Source organism: Rhea americana, unplaced genomic scaffold (assembly GCF_003343005.1).
Source record: "Rhea americana isolate MKP2758 unplaced genomic scaffold, rheAme1 scaffold_108, whole genome shotgun sequence".
Classification (NCBI taxonomy): Eukaryota; Metazoa; Chordata; class Aves; order Rheiformes; family Rheidae; genus Rhea; species Rhea americana.
Genome location: NW_028185128.1, coordinates 25,629 through 39,688, shown reverse-complemented (window position 1 = coordinate 39,688; position 14,060 = coordinate 25,629). Strand labels below are relative to the sequence as shown.

General features: G+C 37.1%; 1 protein-coding gene across 1 annotated transcript in view; it reads right to left on the bottom strand.

Annotated features, from left to right (window-relative positions):
* Nucleotides 1-14,060, bottom strand: part of UTRN (utrophin) — a gene marked incomplete at its 5' end in the record, with an annotated part of 298,945 nt that overhangs the window by 259,771 nt on the left and 25,114 nt on the right. The window contains 7 exons of the mRNA XM_085310498.1: nt 5,217-5,369; nt 6,231-6,368; nt 7,621-7,770; nt 8,349-8,519; nt 8,660-8,788; nt 11,664-11,843; nt 13,718-13,888. Of these exons, the coding sequence (XP_085166624.1) occupies nt 5,217-5,369; nt 6,231-6,368; nt 7,621-7,770; nt 8,349-8,519; nt 8,660-8,788; nt 11,664-11,843; nt 13,718-13,888 (1,092 nt within the window). The remainder of the gene's footprint in view (nt 1-5,216; nt 5,370-6,230; nt 6,369-7,620; nt 7,771-8,348; nt 8,520-8,659; nt 8,789-11,663; nt 11,844-13,717; nt 13,889-14,060) is intronic.

Genomic DNA, 14,060 nt, shown 5'->3' with positions numbered 1-14,060 from the left:
AGCAAGGACAGTAATTCAGAGCAGCTTTTTCTTGGATTACATATGATACACTAGATCTGAGAAATGCATTCTGCATCTGCTGTAAGGAGTCATACTGTTGCCATGCCTGGCAAAGGTAGCACAGAGAGGCAGGTGAAGCACACGCTCTACAGATTGAAAGTAGTTTCTCGCTGAAAAGGTTTCTTGTTCAACAGGATCCCTTTACCAACTTTGAAAACAGCACAGTTTTTAAAAAGCAGAAATAAAAAAGTAAACCCACCTCCAGCTACTGAAGAATTTAAGCAATATCTGACTAAGTCACTGCACTGTACTCAGTGAATTTGAGTTGTCTGCAGGACAAAGTTGTAGAGGTACTCTTCTTTTTGTATGATTTACTAAAAGCAATAGCTGAGAATATACCTAAGTGTGTGAAGGTGTTAGGTTTAAACATATGTTCACAGTGTAAATAAGCCAGGGCATTCCACTTTGAATCAGCGTAGGCTGGGGATACATGCAGACAGTCAGCACAGCTGACAAGCAAGAAAATATTAAGCCCCTCTAACAAAGTTGTTTGCAAGCACCTGTCCCTATCTTTATTCTCCACATTTCTGAGCATCTCAAATATGTCATCCAAATTAACTGGAATCTAAATACATAGCCTATGSAGTTCAAAAGCAAAAAGGACTGCAGCAAAACATGTGAACTGGTAACACCATTCAGGACCTCATCTCATGCACTGGGTGCTCCTAAGGATGTTTTCTTAAAAGTACACAGACATCTTCCATAACTGAAACTGAAGACAGAGTTGTGCTTCCATAAGACATTTATCACAAAATACACTGTGCTCGAGTCATTCATTGCACACCGAAGAAATATGATATACACACACGTATCAAACTTAGTCCAATRAAATCAACTATTGCCTACAGAATGCAAACATCTTAAAATAATCAGCATTAACTTCTGATTTAATACCATTACAACAAGCAAGCTGCAATAAAATCACCCACTAGCACATATTAACATATGTGTAGTTACGACTTTAGCATCATGTTCCCTCATGCCCTCCAAAGAAAAATTTTCTTGGAATGCTGTATGTGTTTTGCCAGCTGCCATCACTGAAATTTGAACCAAAAAGCCCAACACTTAGATACTGCCAAGATTCTCCCGTGGAAGGAGATGCTCTAGTTCCGAAGATATCACGCAAAGTAAATGCAAAGTAAATGCAACTGAAAATACCTTTTCTCCAGTAGCACAGATAGTGTTGAACAAGACTGGGTTAGAACAAACACCAGTATGTCTGTTGCAGCTCAGCAGCWTGCACTGTCTTCACAACGTATTTTTGCTAATACTCCAACATGCCAAAAGACCCATTTGCACACAGGCAGGTGTCCCGAATCTGGACTTCACCCAAATAAACAAGGCTCTAGAGTTATTTTATTACTCTATTTCACACACATTGCTCGATCCACCCATCATGAAAAACTCACATGAAGTTTAAACAGCATCCCCTAGCATGTGGCACACTGTCTTCCCACTTGTTGATAATGCTGACATCTATTGAAACTTTTTGTTTTCTCAATAGCACCACACTGGGCCAGGTTGCTGCTCTTTCGCAAAGCAATGAATTCCTCCTGATGCTGTTCTAGCCCCTAATGCAGTTCCTGCAGAGCACACCTAATTACTAATTTGCTCCAGCTGCTTCCAGTCACAGAAAGGTTATTTCCTCCTTTCACAATCATTCTTCTCAGGCTGAACATATGTAACTGTTGTAAGCAAGTTACTGCCTTATTGCAGTTGAGTTTTAAGAGTTTAGCTGTTCGTTACCTTTCATTGCAGACTGGCAGCTTCTAAAGCACAACATAAACATGACTAGCGAAGGAGTAGGACCTTCTGATATCGTTGTGCTTCATGCAGCGCACAGACCTAAACCTCACAGAACTTGGCACTTTCTAAAACATACAAGCATTCAAGTTTTGCTTTCTTAAGCATCCATAAATACGGAGTTAATCAAAGATTTCTTATGAGGAAAACTGACTGGATGATCTAATTGTCCTAATCTACTTTAATTTCATAGGTGAGAGAGTAAGCTTATTAACTATTTTATAATTCACTTTCTTCATTCAAAAAAAAAAAAAAAAATCCTAGGAAAATCTTAGGAAAAAGTAGAACTAAGGAATACCTAGTAATAAGTGTACACTCTGTAAATAACAGCTCTCAACTAAAGCTGCTAGAAATAATTTTATTTCAGTAGCCAAATAAAAAGATCCACTCTCTCCCATCTAGTATGACCTGCAACTCAACATTTGGTTTTAGGTTTTCCTCTTCCTTCCCCAGTTTACACTTATACTTTACACATTCTGAAGCAAAACCTAAAAAATARAAGATTCAACTTGGGCAGACATTCTGATTTCCTTTTAAGTGCATTTTGGAAGATACTGTCTTAAAATTGACATGAAATTTTATAGTTTACCTTATGTTTTTAGTAAAAGTTTGAACCAAAAGTGTTTACCCAATCTAATCTCAGATTATCACATATTAGTTGCCATCTTTGCAAATAAACCACCTTTTGATTTGAAAATGCCCACATATTAAACCATTCCTTGCCCCTTCTCTCTCAGCACTCAAAGTATTTCATAGCCAGATTTCTGGAAAAAGTTTTTATAAAGCCAAAATTCCAGGTCTATTTTATTTGTTCTTCTGTGTTGATTAAAGCAATCAGTAAGCAATCCATTTGAGAACAACAAAAATTAATGGTTCATATTTAAGTAATGCAGAACTTTCCCCATAAAAAGCRTAATAGGCAAATAAACATGTTTTCTTTACTATGGGCATAATACTTCAACAGCCTTCAAGATGGTATCTGTATTCCAGTTTACAAGAAAAATAGCACTGTGTGCAATAGCAAATTCACTCACCATCTGCAAAATGATCATTTCACATCAGAACAGTTTCCAAACACCTGGGAAAAAATCTCTCAGAAACTTAAGTCAACTAATTACCTCTKCAATTTAAGGTTTATTTTTTTCTTCTCTTCATTCCCAGCTAAGTCAGAACAGAGCAATTTAAATACTAAAGCAAGATTAGAAAAGAGAGAACTCAGAGATGTACCACATCACTGCAAACTTCTGATGCAGGCTTTTCTGGTTATTGCATGGGTTGCAAAACAGAGATTATTCAAAAAGTACCTGCAAGGCAGAACAGTCACCAATATTTCACGCACACTTAACTTCATAATCCACAAAAATAGTATACATGATCAGGATTATTTGTGATCTACCTACTTGTAGCAAATGCATCTATTGACATGTATGACCTTTAAGCACCATAAACAAATCATCTCCTTCACACTCACTTGCAAAAAAGTAAGTAATATTACACAAAATCTTAATTGAATTCTTCTCAGSGTGGCTGCTGAAGATCTGACTTCCCTACCGGCTTTGTTCATTTCAACTGCTAGTGTCTCCTCCCATGCCCCGGATCCCCTCCTCACATCAAGGGGAGGTGTCAAGCCAACAGCACACCAGGAGGCCAGGATTTCATTTAATGTTTCTCAGCCACAAGATGAGATGAGCAGGAAGCATTGCAGTTTGATTTTTGGCAGTCTGAGATACCTCTGTATACTCCCAGGGTTTCCCCCKCCCCATCATTCATCAGGCATCCCTACTGATCAAACTCAATGGGGGAAGTGAGAGAGAGAGTCCTCAAGTACAGCTTAGAAGGTAAAATTGGGGGGAGGGTAGTCATTTTAAAAAAATACAGCATTCCTCGTAGTGATAAGGATGAGTCAACTGTTCGTTCTGAAAGAACAACAACWGAGTCCATCTGAAATTATCTATTCTTTTCGGGGAACACTTATTTCTCCCTTCAGAAATGGTATGGGCCTTAAGGAGAGAAGAGAGAATAAAGGAAAAAAAGGCAGGGAGGGTAGCAGAACCTCAGGGCACAAGTGTTCAAGATCAATTTGTAGAGCAGATAAGAGAACAAGCCACAAAGTAAAATACGGTCAGCTGAGGCAGGTTAGCTTGCTACACAAATATTGGAAGACTGGAGGTGCAAACACGTGAAGCAGAAGCACCAGTTTCAAAATTTCGCAGCAGTAACAAAAACTGCTCTGATCCCTTTCTGAAAACTCAGCTGATTCAGCCAAACTAGAAACTACATCTGGAAGTATAAGGATGTTTTTATACAGTATAACTAATTCTGAGCAATGATAACATTTCCCCACCAACAGTCTGGTAATTGCTATTATAACCCATATTTACATAGTATTCTGCATTCTGTGCCCAGATACCAAAATGCAATAATTCAGGAATTCACTTTATCCAGCAACACGAGGGATTAGCTTCAGGACTCAGAACATCACTAAATTTAAAGGACTTTATAGGAAGCAAAAGAAGATCAGTCAATCTGCGTGAGATGAACAGTGTTCAGAAGGGCCAGTCTGTGGCACAACTTGTTTGTCCTTGTTGGCAAGGACCCATCCAGGTGCACTTTTCTCCTTTTTAATCTGCTGATTGAGTCACTCTAAGCAGCTGAGGGTCAAATAAATACTGAAAACAGGTTGTTTTACTTCAAATGTCTACAGACCCCCATTTCTTTCAACCAAATTTCCTGGCATCAATCAGGTTCCTCCAAGGAGCTCATGTGCATGATCTTGTTCATTGTTCCACAATGAACAACAGGAGCAACTACTGGGGATCCAACATAGCAGTTAGATAGCAGCTGGTAATCAGACCCTGGGATCATCTCTGCTGCCCAGCTGTCTCCCATGCACTACATAGGAAGCTTACAATTACTCTCTGCTACAGGTGTATGGCAATCAGAGGCACCTGAAGCCATGTAGCACTGCAGCTGTGAACAAGGAGCATCATGTTAATATCTCACAGCACATGGGACCAGAGCATTCCACCCTCGCATCCTGATTAATCGGTCCTGAGTTAAAAAGTTACAGAGCAATCATAAACAGATTGATTGGTTTTAATTATGAAGCTTCATAACCAGAAATTGAAAAGCACTTAGCCTGCCTAACCCCCAAGCTTGTCCAAGAAATTACTTACTCCTTCACAAGACTCCTCACTGTTATTGTCTAAACTATTGAAGTAATTACCATGAAGCCAAAGTGTTTTGAAGGATGAAAAGGAGAAATTAAAATATATATATCTCATATAACCTTCATTCCATTCGCTTTATGAGAAAAATAAATAATAGGCAATAATAATAATAATCTCATTTACCTGTAGTTTTTGTTCATCTTCCACTCCTTGCAGCCCTGAGAGACTGTGTTCAGCCTCATCCAGCCACTTAATTAGACTACCATGTTCCTTCTTATACTGTGAAAACACCGGAGAGAGTTCCACCACCTGCCTCCTTTGAAACGACCTACGCTCCTACAACCCAATATATTAGGAAAATACAGTATGAGAAGAGAGAACTGATGTAGAGCTAGGTATGTCTTATTTATCCAAAAAACAAAACAAAAAAAAACCCACTAAGGAATTCACTTGAAGAAGCAAATTCCAAATCATGCAATGATACAAAGCATTTAAGAAAAAAAAGACCATCTATTTCTTGATCTACAGTCAAGTGTATCAAAGTAGTTACAAAGTTCACCTTAATAGTTATACCCTGCCTTTGACCTACACATCATCTTTCCAGCTTGAATACAAGCTGTGCAAGTAAGCTGAAAGGAGGAGAAAGATATGGATCTTGTTTGTTCTACACAAACATATTATATATGGCACTTGTATGTAAACTCCACAACATACTAGACTTAGCAATTGTTGATAACACCCACTCTAAGAGATGAGGGGAATTCATTGGCAGACTCGCATTCACTTCTATCTCTTCTGCAAATAATTCCATAAATACGTTTGTGCACACACGTCTGAGCAGTCACTGTTGCACACCCCTGTATGACTGAGATAAAGCTTTGTAGGAAGACTGGTAAAGACAAAGTGAAGCAAATGCCCTATTATCTACACTCAACCATGTAAATACACATAGATTGGCTCTCTGTGAAGCTCTGAAAAGGACTTCAAAACAAATTAAAAAAAAAACACTCTGGAATAACATAATTCATATCTTGGAACTGTAAAGATTCAAAGAGTCAGAACGTACGTATGCTTATTTTACCTTTCCTAGGGAATTTTATAAGCTAAAGAAAGTCATAAACAGATTGTAAATTGGCTACCAAAAGAAAGACTGTGTCAGGAATGAGCTGTAACTGTAAAAAATTATCATAATCATACCTGTACACTGTTGTACTTAGTCTGCAAAAGCAACAGCTGTATGTGAATCTTCTCTCTCTTATTGTCCTCCATAGGCTGCTGTAACAGTTGCCCTCCTCTCTGTAAAACCTCCTCAATCTGAGCTCTTTCTTGATCCACCTAAAATTACAAAGGTCATCTACAGAAAGCTCAGCTATGGTTTCCAAAATGAATTTATCATTGCCCAGATATTAATAGTAACAGTACCAAGTTTTTTTTATTACTCAAATGTCAACCAAATAAATCCAAGCACAGACATTCTTCTCCGTAACTACCAAATCCTAAAATCCTCTTTAGTCATCCTATAAAATTCACAAAGTGATGCCCTGCAGGAAGCTCACTCAAACAAGCAGCAGTTGCCAACCACAACAGGAGTACACTATGACTTCAACTCCATTTATGACTTCTTAATTATTCAAAATACTCCTTGAGAATAATAAAAAATAAAAGCAGAACAGCAAGAAAATAATAAAAATGGTACAAAGGGAAACATATGTTGGTTTTCCCTTGAAGGGCTTTTAAAATTTTTTTCTGTGTAATATACATGCTATTTTCAATTGACTTGTATTCAGTTTTACAGTTTATTTAGCTTATACATAACAAGGTAGATAAGATGGACTATCAGGACTTTACCAAATTTGGTAGCCAGTAAGCCTATTGTGGTCAAGATGCAAACAAAAGTATGCAAGTTTTATACAGGTGAATAGCATAGCCCAGATTAGAATCTAGAAAAAGGAAAATTTTAATCAAAGTTCCCATTTCCACTTGTCACGAGCCATATTACAGCACTCTTATTTGCACCTGAACTCACAAACAGTACCATCACATTTAGCTGACCTATGTACTGTGATTCAATATATAATATTAACTAAAAGTTAAATTAAAAAAGATGTCTACCCAAGACTCTGGATCAGAGGAGTAAACTAACTGTCAACTACATAGTAAAATCTCAGCTGCATTAAGTAATCATTGCAATAGAACTCCAACAGCTAAATACCAAAAGAAAATGCTTTGTATCGTGTTATTTTTACAGGAAGCATACCTTACAAGCAGCTACTTTAAACAGAAGAAGAGAGAAGGGCAATGAAAACTATAGTTCCCTACATGTAGCAGATTTTACAAAATCACAATGAAAATATAGACTGAAATAGGACTTGTTACCACTTGGCACCAGCCAAGGACAGGCAGCAGCTACGGGGAAAGCGTGCAGAAAWTCTGCAATATTTTCAACAGGCTGGAAATTCCCTTCATTTTTGATTCCTAGATTTAAATAATTTTCTCAGAAGAATTCCTCTGAAGTCAGGAAAAATGTAACATTGAACTGAACACAACAGAAAGATTTAAGGTTTTCCTTCTTCCAGTACTCACAAACCTTATCATCTTCCTCACTCAACTCCAGGTGTTTTTCCACAACCTTTAACATGTTCTGTATGTCACTCTCAAATTTGTCCAGGTCTGGAAAAGATACTCTGACTTCACGGGGCTCTGACGTGACAGGAAGTCGTTCTTGTCCAACAAGCATCTGCAAAGCAAARTAAGAAGTTTTTCAAGATGAGATTTAGTCTGACATGTCATACACATTTCCATGGAGTACTGGTTTAAATCATCAACAGGCATTCCAATTTGTAGGACCACCAGACAGCTGTATAATAAAATTGCAAGAGTTGTTTGATACAACACTGACGGTTAGCTTGGACAAGCATTGACTGATACCGCCAAGCTTCTACCTTCAACCCTTGTCTTAAAACAAAAAAGAAAAACAAACAAAACCAAACAACCTCCAGTCACATTAGCTTATGGTGTCTGGTCTGTCATTCAAATAAATATGTACTATAATATTACCTTTTTCTGACTCCTTATAATATCTAATTATTTGTAAACCTTCCCTTGCAACTCAAGTCAGCGCCTGCTGCTTAGGTAACTCAGAAAGCAATTATCAAAAATGAGTCAATCCATTTTTAGTATATAAAGATCTATTACTAAACCAGGATCAAAAATAACAAAATTCTGTTTTAACATACAAGGATCTGTCCCCAAAGTTATTTTTAATTATTTTGGTAGATACAACACAGGCATGTTTTGTGGCTCTCTCCTCCTCACCTTGGCACTTTTGATGTGTTGAGAGACCTTCTCAAAGTTACGGTTTAGTTCTGCCAACTTGGGTTCAACAAGTTCACGACACGACACCCCTCGACCATTCATTAGGATAATGGCCTGATCACGCACATTATAGACTCGCAGACTAACATCATCTAATTCAGATGTTAAACGCTAAAAAGTGGAAGAAAAAGCAAATAGTTATGTTAGGGAAAGGGCTGAAGGGTGGGAAGGCAACAAACTTGACTTGATTTTGTTTAGAATCCAAAAGTGGTTATCTGACATCTTCCTCCTTAAAAGGCAACACTTCCTACCTTCACAGTTTCCTCCTTTTTGCTTGCTGGCTTTTTCTCAATCTCATCCAACAAGGCTTCAGCCTGATACAGCCAAGTACTTATGTGGGCAACATTTTCATCAAAGATCTCCAGCTGGCTCTGATGATTCTGGAAATGGAAGGGGCGGGGGGGGGAAGTACATCTATGTCATCTATGTGAGAAAAAAACTCCTGCTTTCAACATTCTGAGTAAAAAGGGAATCAATGGAACGAAAGCTTTATGGATAAACCTTGGAAAGAAACAGTGAAAATTATATTGTACATTTTACCTTCAATAAATATTTACAAGAATTCAATTTTCACTCTAAACCTTCCGATATTATTGTTCCTTATTCACAGGAAGGGAAATAGAGAAGTAACTGACATAGTTTGTCCAATAAATTACAGTCAGACAAGGTATTACAACATTATAATCAGACTACATCATCTCTCTCGGCTGATTTTTTTTTTCCATTTTTCTTTCTCTTGTTTCTCTAAAAAACAACAAAATATGCACCAAAATTAGAGAAAACTGATAGCTAACTTTTGAAAAGAAACAGTGAAACTGCCTGTACTCAAAGTCAACATAACAAAAATGATTCACAAAACTTTTTTTTTTTTAGTTATGACTAGCAGATACAACAGTACCTGTTATGTATGATTGTTTTTCTGGGGGAATACACCAGACCCACAAATTGTGATTATATTTTACTTATTCCATTAAAGTATTTATTCCTTTTAACAAAAATTTCCACATTACAGATATACTAATTAGGTCTGCTTTCATATCTAGTCAGAAATTGTAAGGTTACATGCCACCAACAAAAACAAGACATTAAGACATTATTCTCTCCTTCTGATAAAAGGAAATCCCAACATTCTCACAGGAGGAAGAAACTAATAAAAGTACCACTAATACTTTTTTTTAAAAAAAAAAAAAAAAAAAAAAGAAGTATGCCATAACAAGGCTAGGTTAGGACTTGCACATTAATTTTCAAGAACGCTTTCTACATGTGAAACCTGATCAGATTGGGGACAAAATGAATAAACAACAGTAGAAAGCTGTAGCAGCAGCTACATTTAGCTAGCAATGTGACACAACTATTAAAAAAAAGAAGGTGCAGCTATAGGATATATGAGAAGAGATGTTTCAGGTAGATACAGCGGCAGTTCTGTCAGTCAGATCCTCCATGAACGGACATCAGGAGGGCTATGGCATATTTCTGATCATCCACACAAAGCTATCAAATTCAGACAACTACCAGGATGATCACTTGAGCACAGAGCTTATTACACAAATAAAGAATGGTTGAGTTTTGCTTTTTTAGCTTAAGAAACCAAAGGAAGGAGAGGAAAGGGGGAGAGAGACAGGCTATGATTGCTCTTGATATCAACATCAAGAAATGTTTATCTTCACCTACAGAAAGAACAAGTTAATGTAACAGATAAAGTCAGCACAAGAACAAAGACTTATAACCAGACATAAACAAAATTATTTTAGAAGGTTTTTAATTGTATTTCTGCAGCTTCAACCCATACCAGTGGTTTCTGACAGTGGAATATCATAAATGCCTCGACAACGAAGGAATAATCTTAATTATCTGGAAAACATCAGGCTGATACTAGCATTGTAGATTGTTTCATGTTTGTTTAGCAAAACGTACAGCCTTAGGCTGTAATACTGGTAGTCTTCCATTTACTCAGCCTAACTGACATTGTGGGCCTCAGTTCAGGAGTCAGCACATGCTTTAACACTCAAAGTTGAATGCTGTCCTAGAGAGCAATAGGCTGACAGAGTCCCAAGTGCTTTGCTGAACAGAACTAGGAAGTCACCAAATGTCTGTTAAACAGTCATTGAATGGGCCTTGAGGAAGGTTATCAACACAGAAAACTGCCCTGTTCATGCGGGAACTGGCAGAGGGTTTTCTTCCAGGCTGAATAAGGAGAAGCAGCCCCATGGAACCCAGTCTTGTGGAGCTAGTTCCTTTTGTTTTTCACTCTAAAATAATAAATTAATGAGATTATAAGAATTTACATAGGCTATGTTAACATAAGATCCAACCTCTGAACTCTTGGTTAACCTGCTACTGAAGGAAATAACGTTTCTATGGTGCTTTTTCTTCCTTCCTTTTTAATTTGGCAGAATCAGCTATTACCAATTAAGGACTAACCCACTAAAAGTTTTCTGAACACCTGTTACACACCATAACCCACCCAAGGCTGTGTGCAGTGGTAAATGTCTTTTCAAGATAATTTAGGAAGTGACTTCTATGCACTAGGTTTGGGAGGATGGTAGAAAATAGGTAACAGCAAACGTAGCTGGACAAACAAGGCAGCGCTATTGGTGTAGCTAAAGGGAAGAGATAAAACGTTAACAAGCATGAGGGACAAGGAGATGCACTTGCAACTAAGCACCGAAGACTAAAATGTGATGATATACAAAAGTGAGGGAGAAAAGGAAAGGCAAGGAAGGTAAGCCAACAAATAAGAATGGTGTTCACTGAATGTAGATTTTTCTGGATTTTTTTGATGGGGGAAGAGAGCTGACACATGCATATGGAAAACAGGAACTCATACCAAGAAGTCTAGGGAATGTAAGAACCCAGGAAAGAGTCCTAGCACTGATGCCAGAAGGGGGGGGGGAAATAATAAAGACAATTGAAAGTAAAATTAAATCAACAGCTTTATTCTCTAGAAATAAGCAGGTTACTTCCCACTTGGCTAAGTTAACTGTCTGCCTGTGATATTTACATAGGTTTATCACCGCAGCACCCAGACTGAGAGTTTTTATCTCCTACCCATTAAGTACTACCCACTGCTACTACTCAGCACACAGTATCAATGCCTATCAGCAAGCAAGAAACATTCACAGAACAACTTCCCACCTTCCTCATTCGATGTTCCTTTAAGTCCATGAGGCACCATGGAAGCTTCACATGACAGCAAAGCAAGACAAATGAAAACTGTAGCTCACCCTGAATGTTTTTGTCACACACACAACTTACCAACAAAGTGTCACACCAGTCTTCAGTCCAGGTCCGAACTCTGCTCCAGCCAGCATTAAGGACACAAAGCTTCTCCTCCAGGCAAGTCTCGCTCCCTTCCACTAAGGCCTGGAGCGCAGTACAGCTTTCCGTGATGCTCTTCAGGTCAGCTTTCCTCCTCTCCAGCTCTCTCAGCACATTCTGAAACAAGAGGAACCAAGCACAGTACACTGCAAACTGCTCAGGATCACAAAGATACAGGAGCCAGATTTTATTTCCATGGGAAACAAAATAGTGTAATAGATGATCTTCACAGSAGAAAATCTAAGCTATGTAAAATCAGCTTCCATTTATGCTCACTCTCAGTAGACATAAATCTCTTTTTTTAAAAGCATAATGCAGATATGTGTCCCAAGTAACATAGCTTGGGACTTTTTGTTTTTTTATGCCATCTTCACAGCCTCTTTTTGTTATGTAGGTATTTAAAACAAATACATCGGATTATAGATGTAATTTTTAAAAGTCCTTTTTCATAGTCATATGCCAGAGAGAATTCAGTCATCAGAGATGCCTTCCATCTGTCAATACCTTTTTGCACTGATGTACACTTATAGTTGGTAATAATAAGAAAATGGTAGGCTGAGCCTGAATGCTTTTGCAAACACCCAACACCTGTTACTGTGTCCATTTATTTGCTTACTAGATATTACCAAAGCCTAATTGCTTAACTAGCTACACTTACATATACAAGAAAGAATACTTAGCTCAAGWATTTTTTTAAGCCAGCTCTGATTTTAAATAGTTTTGTTTATCTAGAAAAGTGACCTTCTGTGCAGGAATGCATGTTTAACATAGAATTCAAATACTATACCATCTCTTTAATATTAGTAATTGATTAACACATGCCATACAAGATCACTGATAATTATTGATATTACCTGACCATTTAAAAAGCTCTTTCATGTCAATAATTGCATTCTTTCACACACCATTCAATCACAGGTAAGTATCTGGAATTCCTTTAACATCCTCTTCTCCATTAAATAATTTATTAACTGCAATGTATCAGAGAGCTCAGTACTCAAGTTACTACATTACAGACTTGCCTCTGGAAAACCTTATGACAGGAGGGGCACCTTTATATGTAACAAAGAGTTTGGCCTCCTGATGGTACAGCATAACAGTTCATGAATTATTTGCATTGCTTACAAAGGTATAGTAAATATACTTCAGTAAATATTTACATGCCCATTTGGGATAAATTTTAAGGAGACTCCCACAGCACAAATGTACTGCTAATTTTTAATTCAGAGTGAAAGAGGTGAGATTAGCTTATAATTAGCTACTTTTTAAATTTTGTATGCTTTTTTATTTTACTAATATTGTATGAAGACCTACTGCAAAAGAAAAAATGTGATGGAAAACAGAGACTGGAAAAATCAGTACTGCTGAAGTGTATCAAGTGACATTTGCTGCTAATTCCAACTATTACATACACAAGTTTCTGCAATGTGAGAAAATACGCACTTTGCTTTAGAATAATTAGAACACATTCTTTTGCTTCTACGAAAAGTTCCAAATTAAAGATAAAAAAATAAGCACTTATTGGAGCTTTCTCTTTTGCAAATTCACAATTTTGACGACCAAGTAGACTGTTAGTGAAAAGTTATAAACTCCCCTTTCCATTAAAAAGTCAGTATATTTTCAGTTCACTCTACTAATAAAATTTTTGATAGAGCAGAAAATTTTATTTACTGAAAATGAATAAAACAGTACCTATGAACTCTGTTAGAGATGCAATAAACTACTTAGATACCTATTAATATCAAATATGCTGCAATATCTTTACTATTTCACTGTTTTTTTAAGTTCCTGAATTAAGATGCCTGAAATGAAACTGATCAGCTCCTGTAAAGTACTGCATATGATCTACTGAAAATACTACAATTTCATTATGCAAGATATTTTGGAATAAGCTACAAACATTTAAATTCTCAGTCTCTTCCAGATAGTTTTGCCATAATGTTAAAAATAAAAATAATAAATTATTCTATATATTTTTAAAGCTTGCTYACCTTAGCCCAGGCAATTTCTGAATCCAGATCAGAAAGCAAGCTCTCTGAAGTGGACTTCTGTACTAGCTCAGCCTCAGTGGTAGCAAGCCACTCTGACAAAGAGGCCATCTCTTTCTTCATTTTTCGTGCCAGCTGGGATGCTCTTTCAAGGTCTTGTTTCCCTTCAGTTACCTACAAGAAGAGACAACAGAAATGATCGAAAAATTAAAAAAAAAAAAAACACCACCACCACAAACAACAACAACAAAAAAGTACTAGCCAGATAAAATATCTACTTAATTATATACAATCCTGGTATTCTAAAACTATCTTTCACTAGGGAAGGAACCTGAAAAGGAGAAAA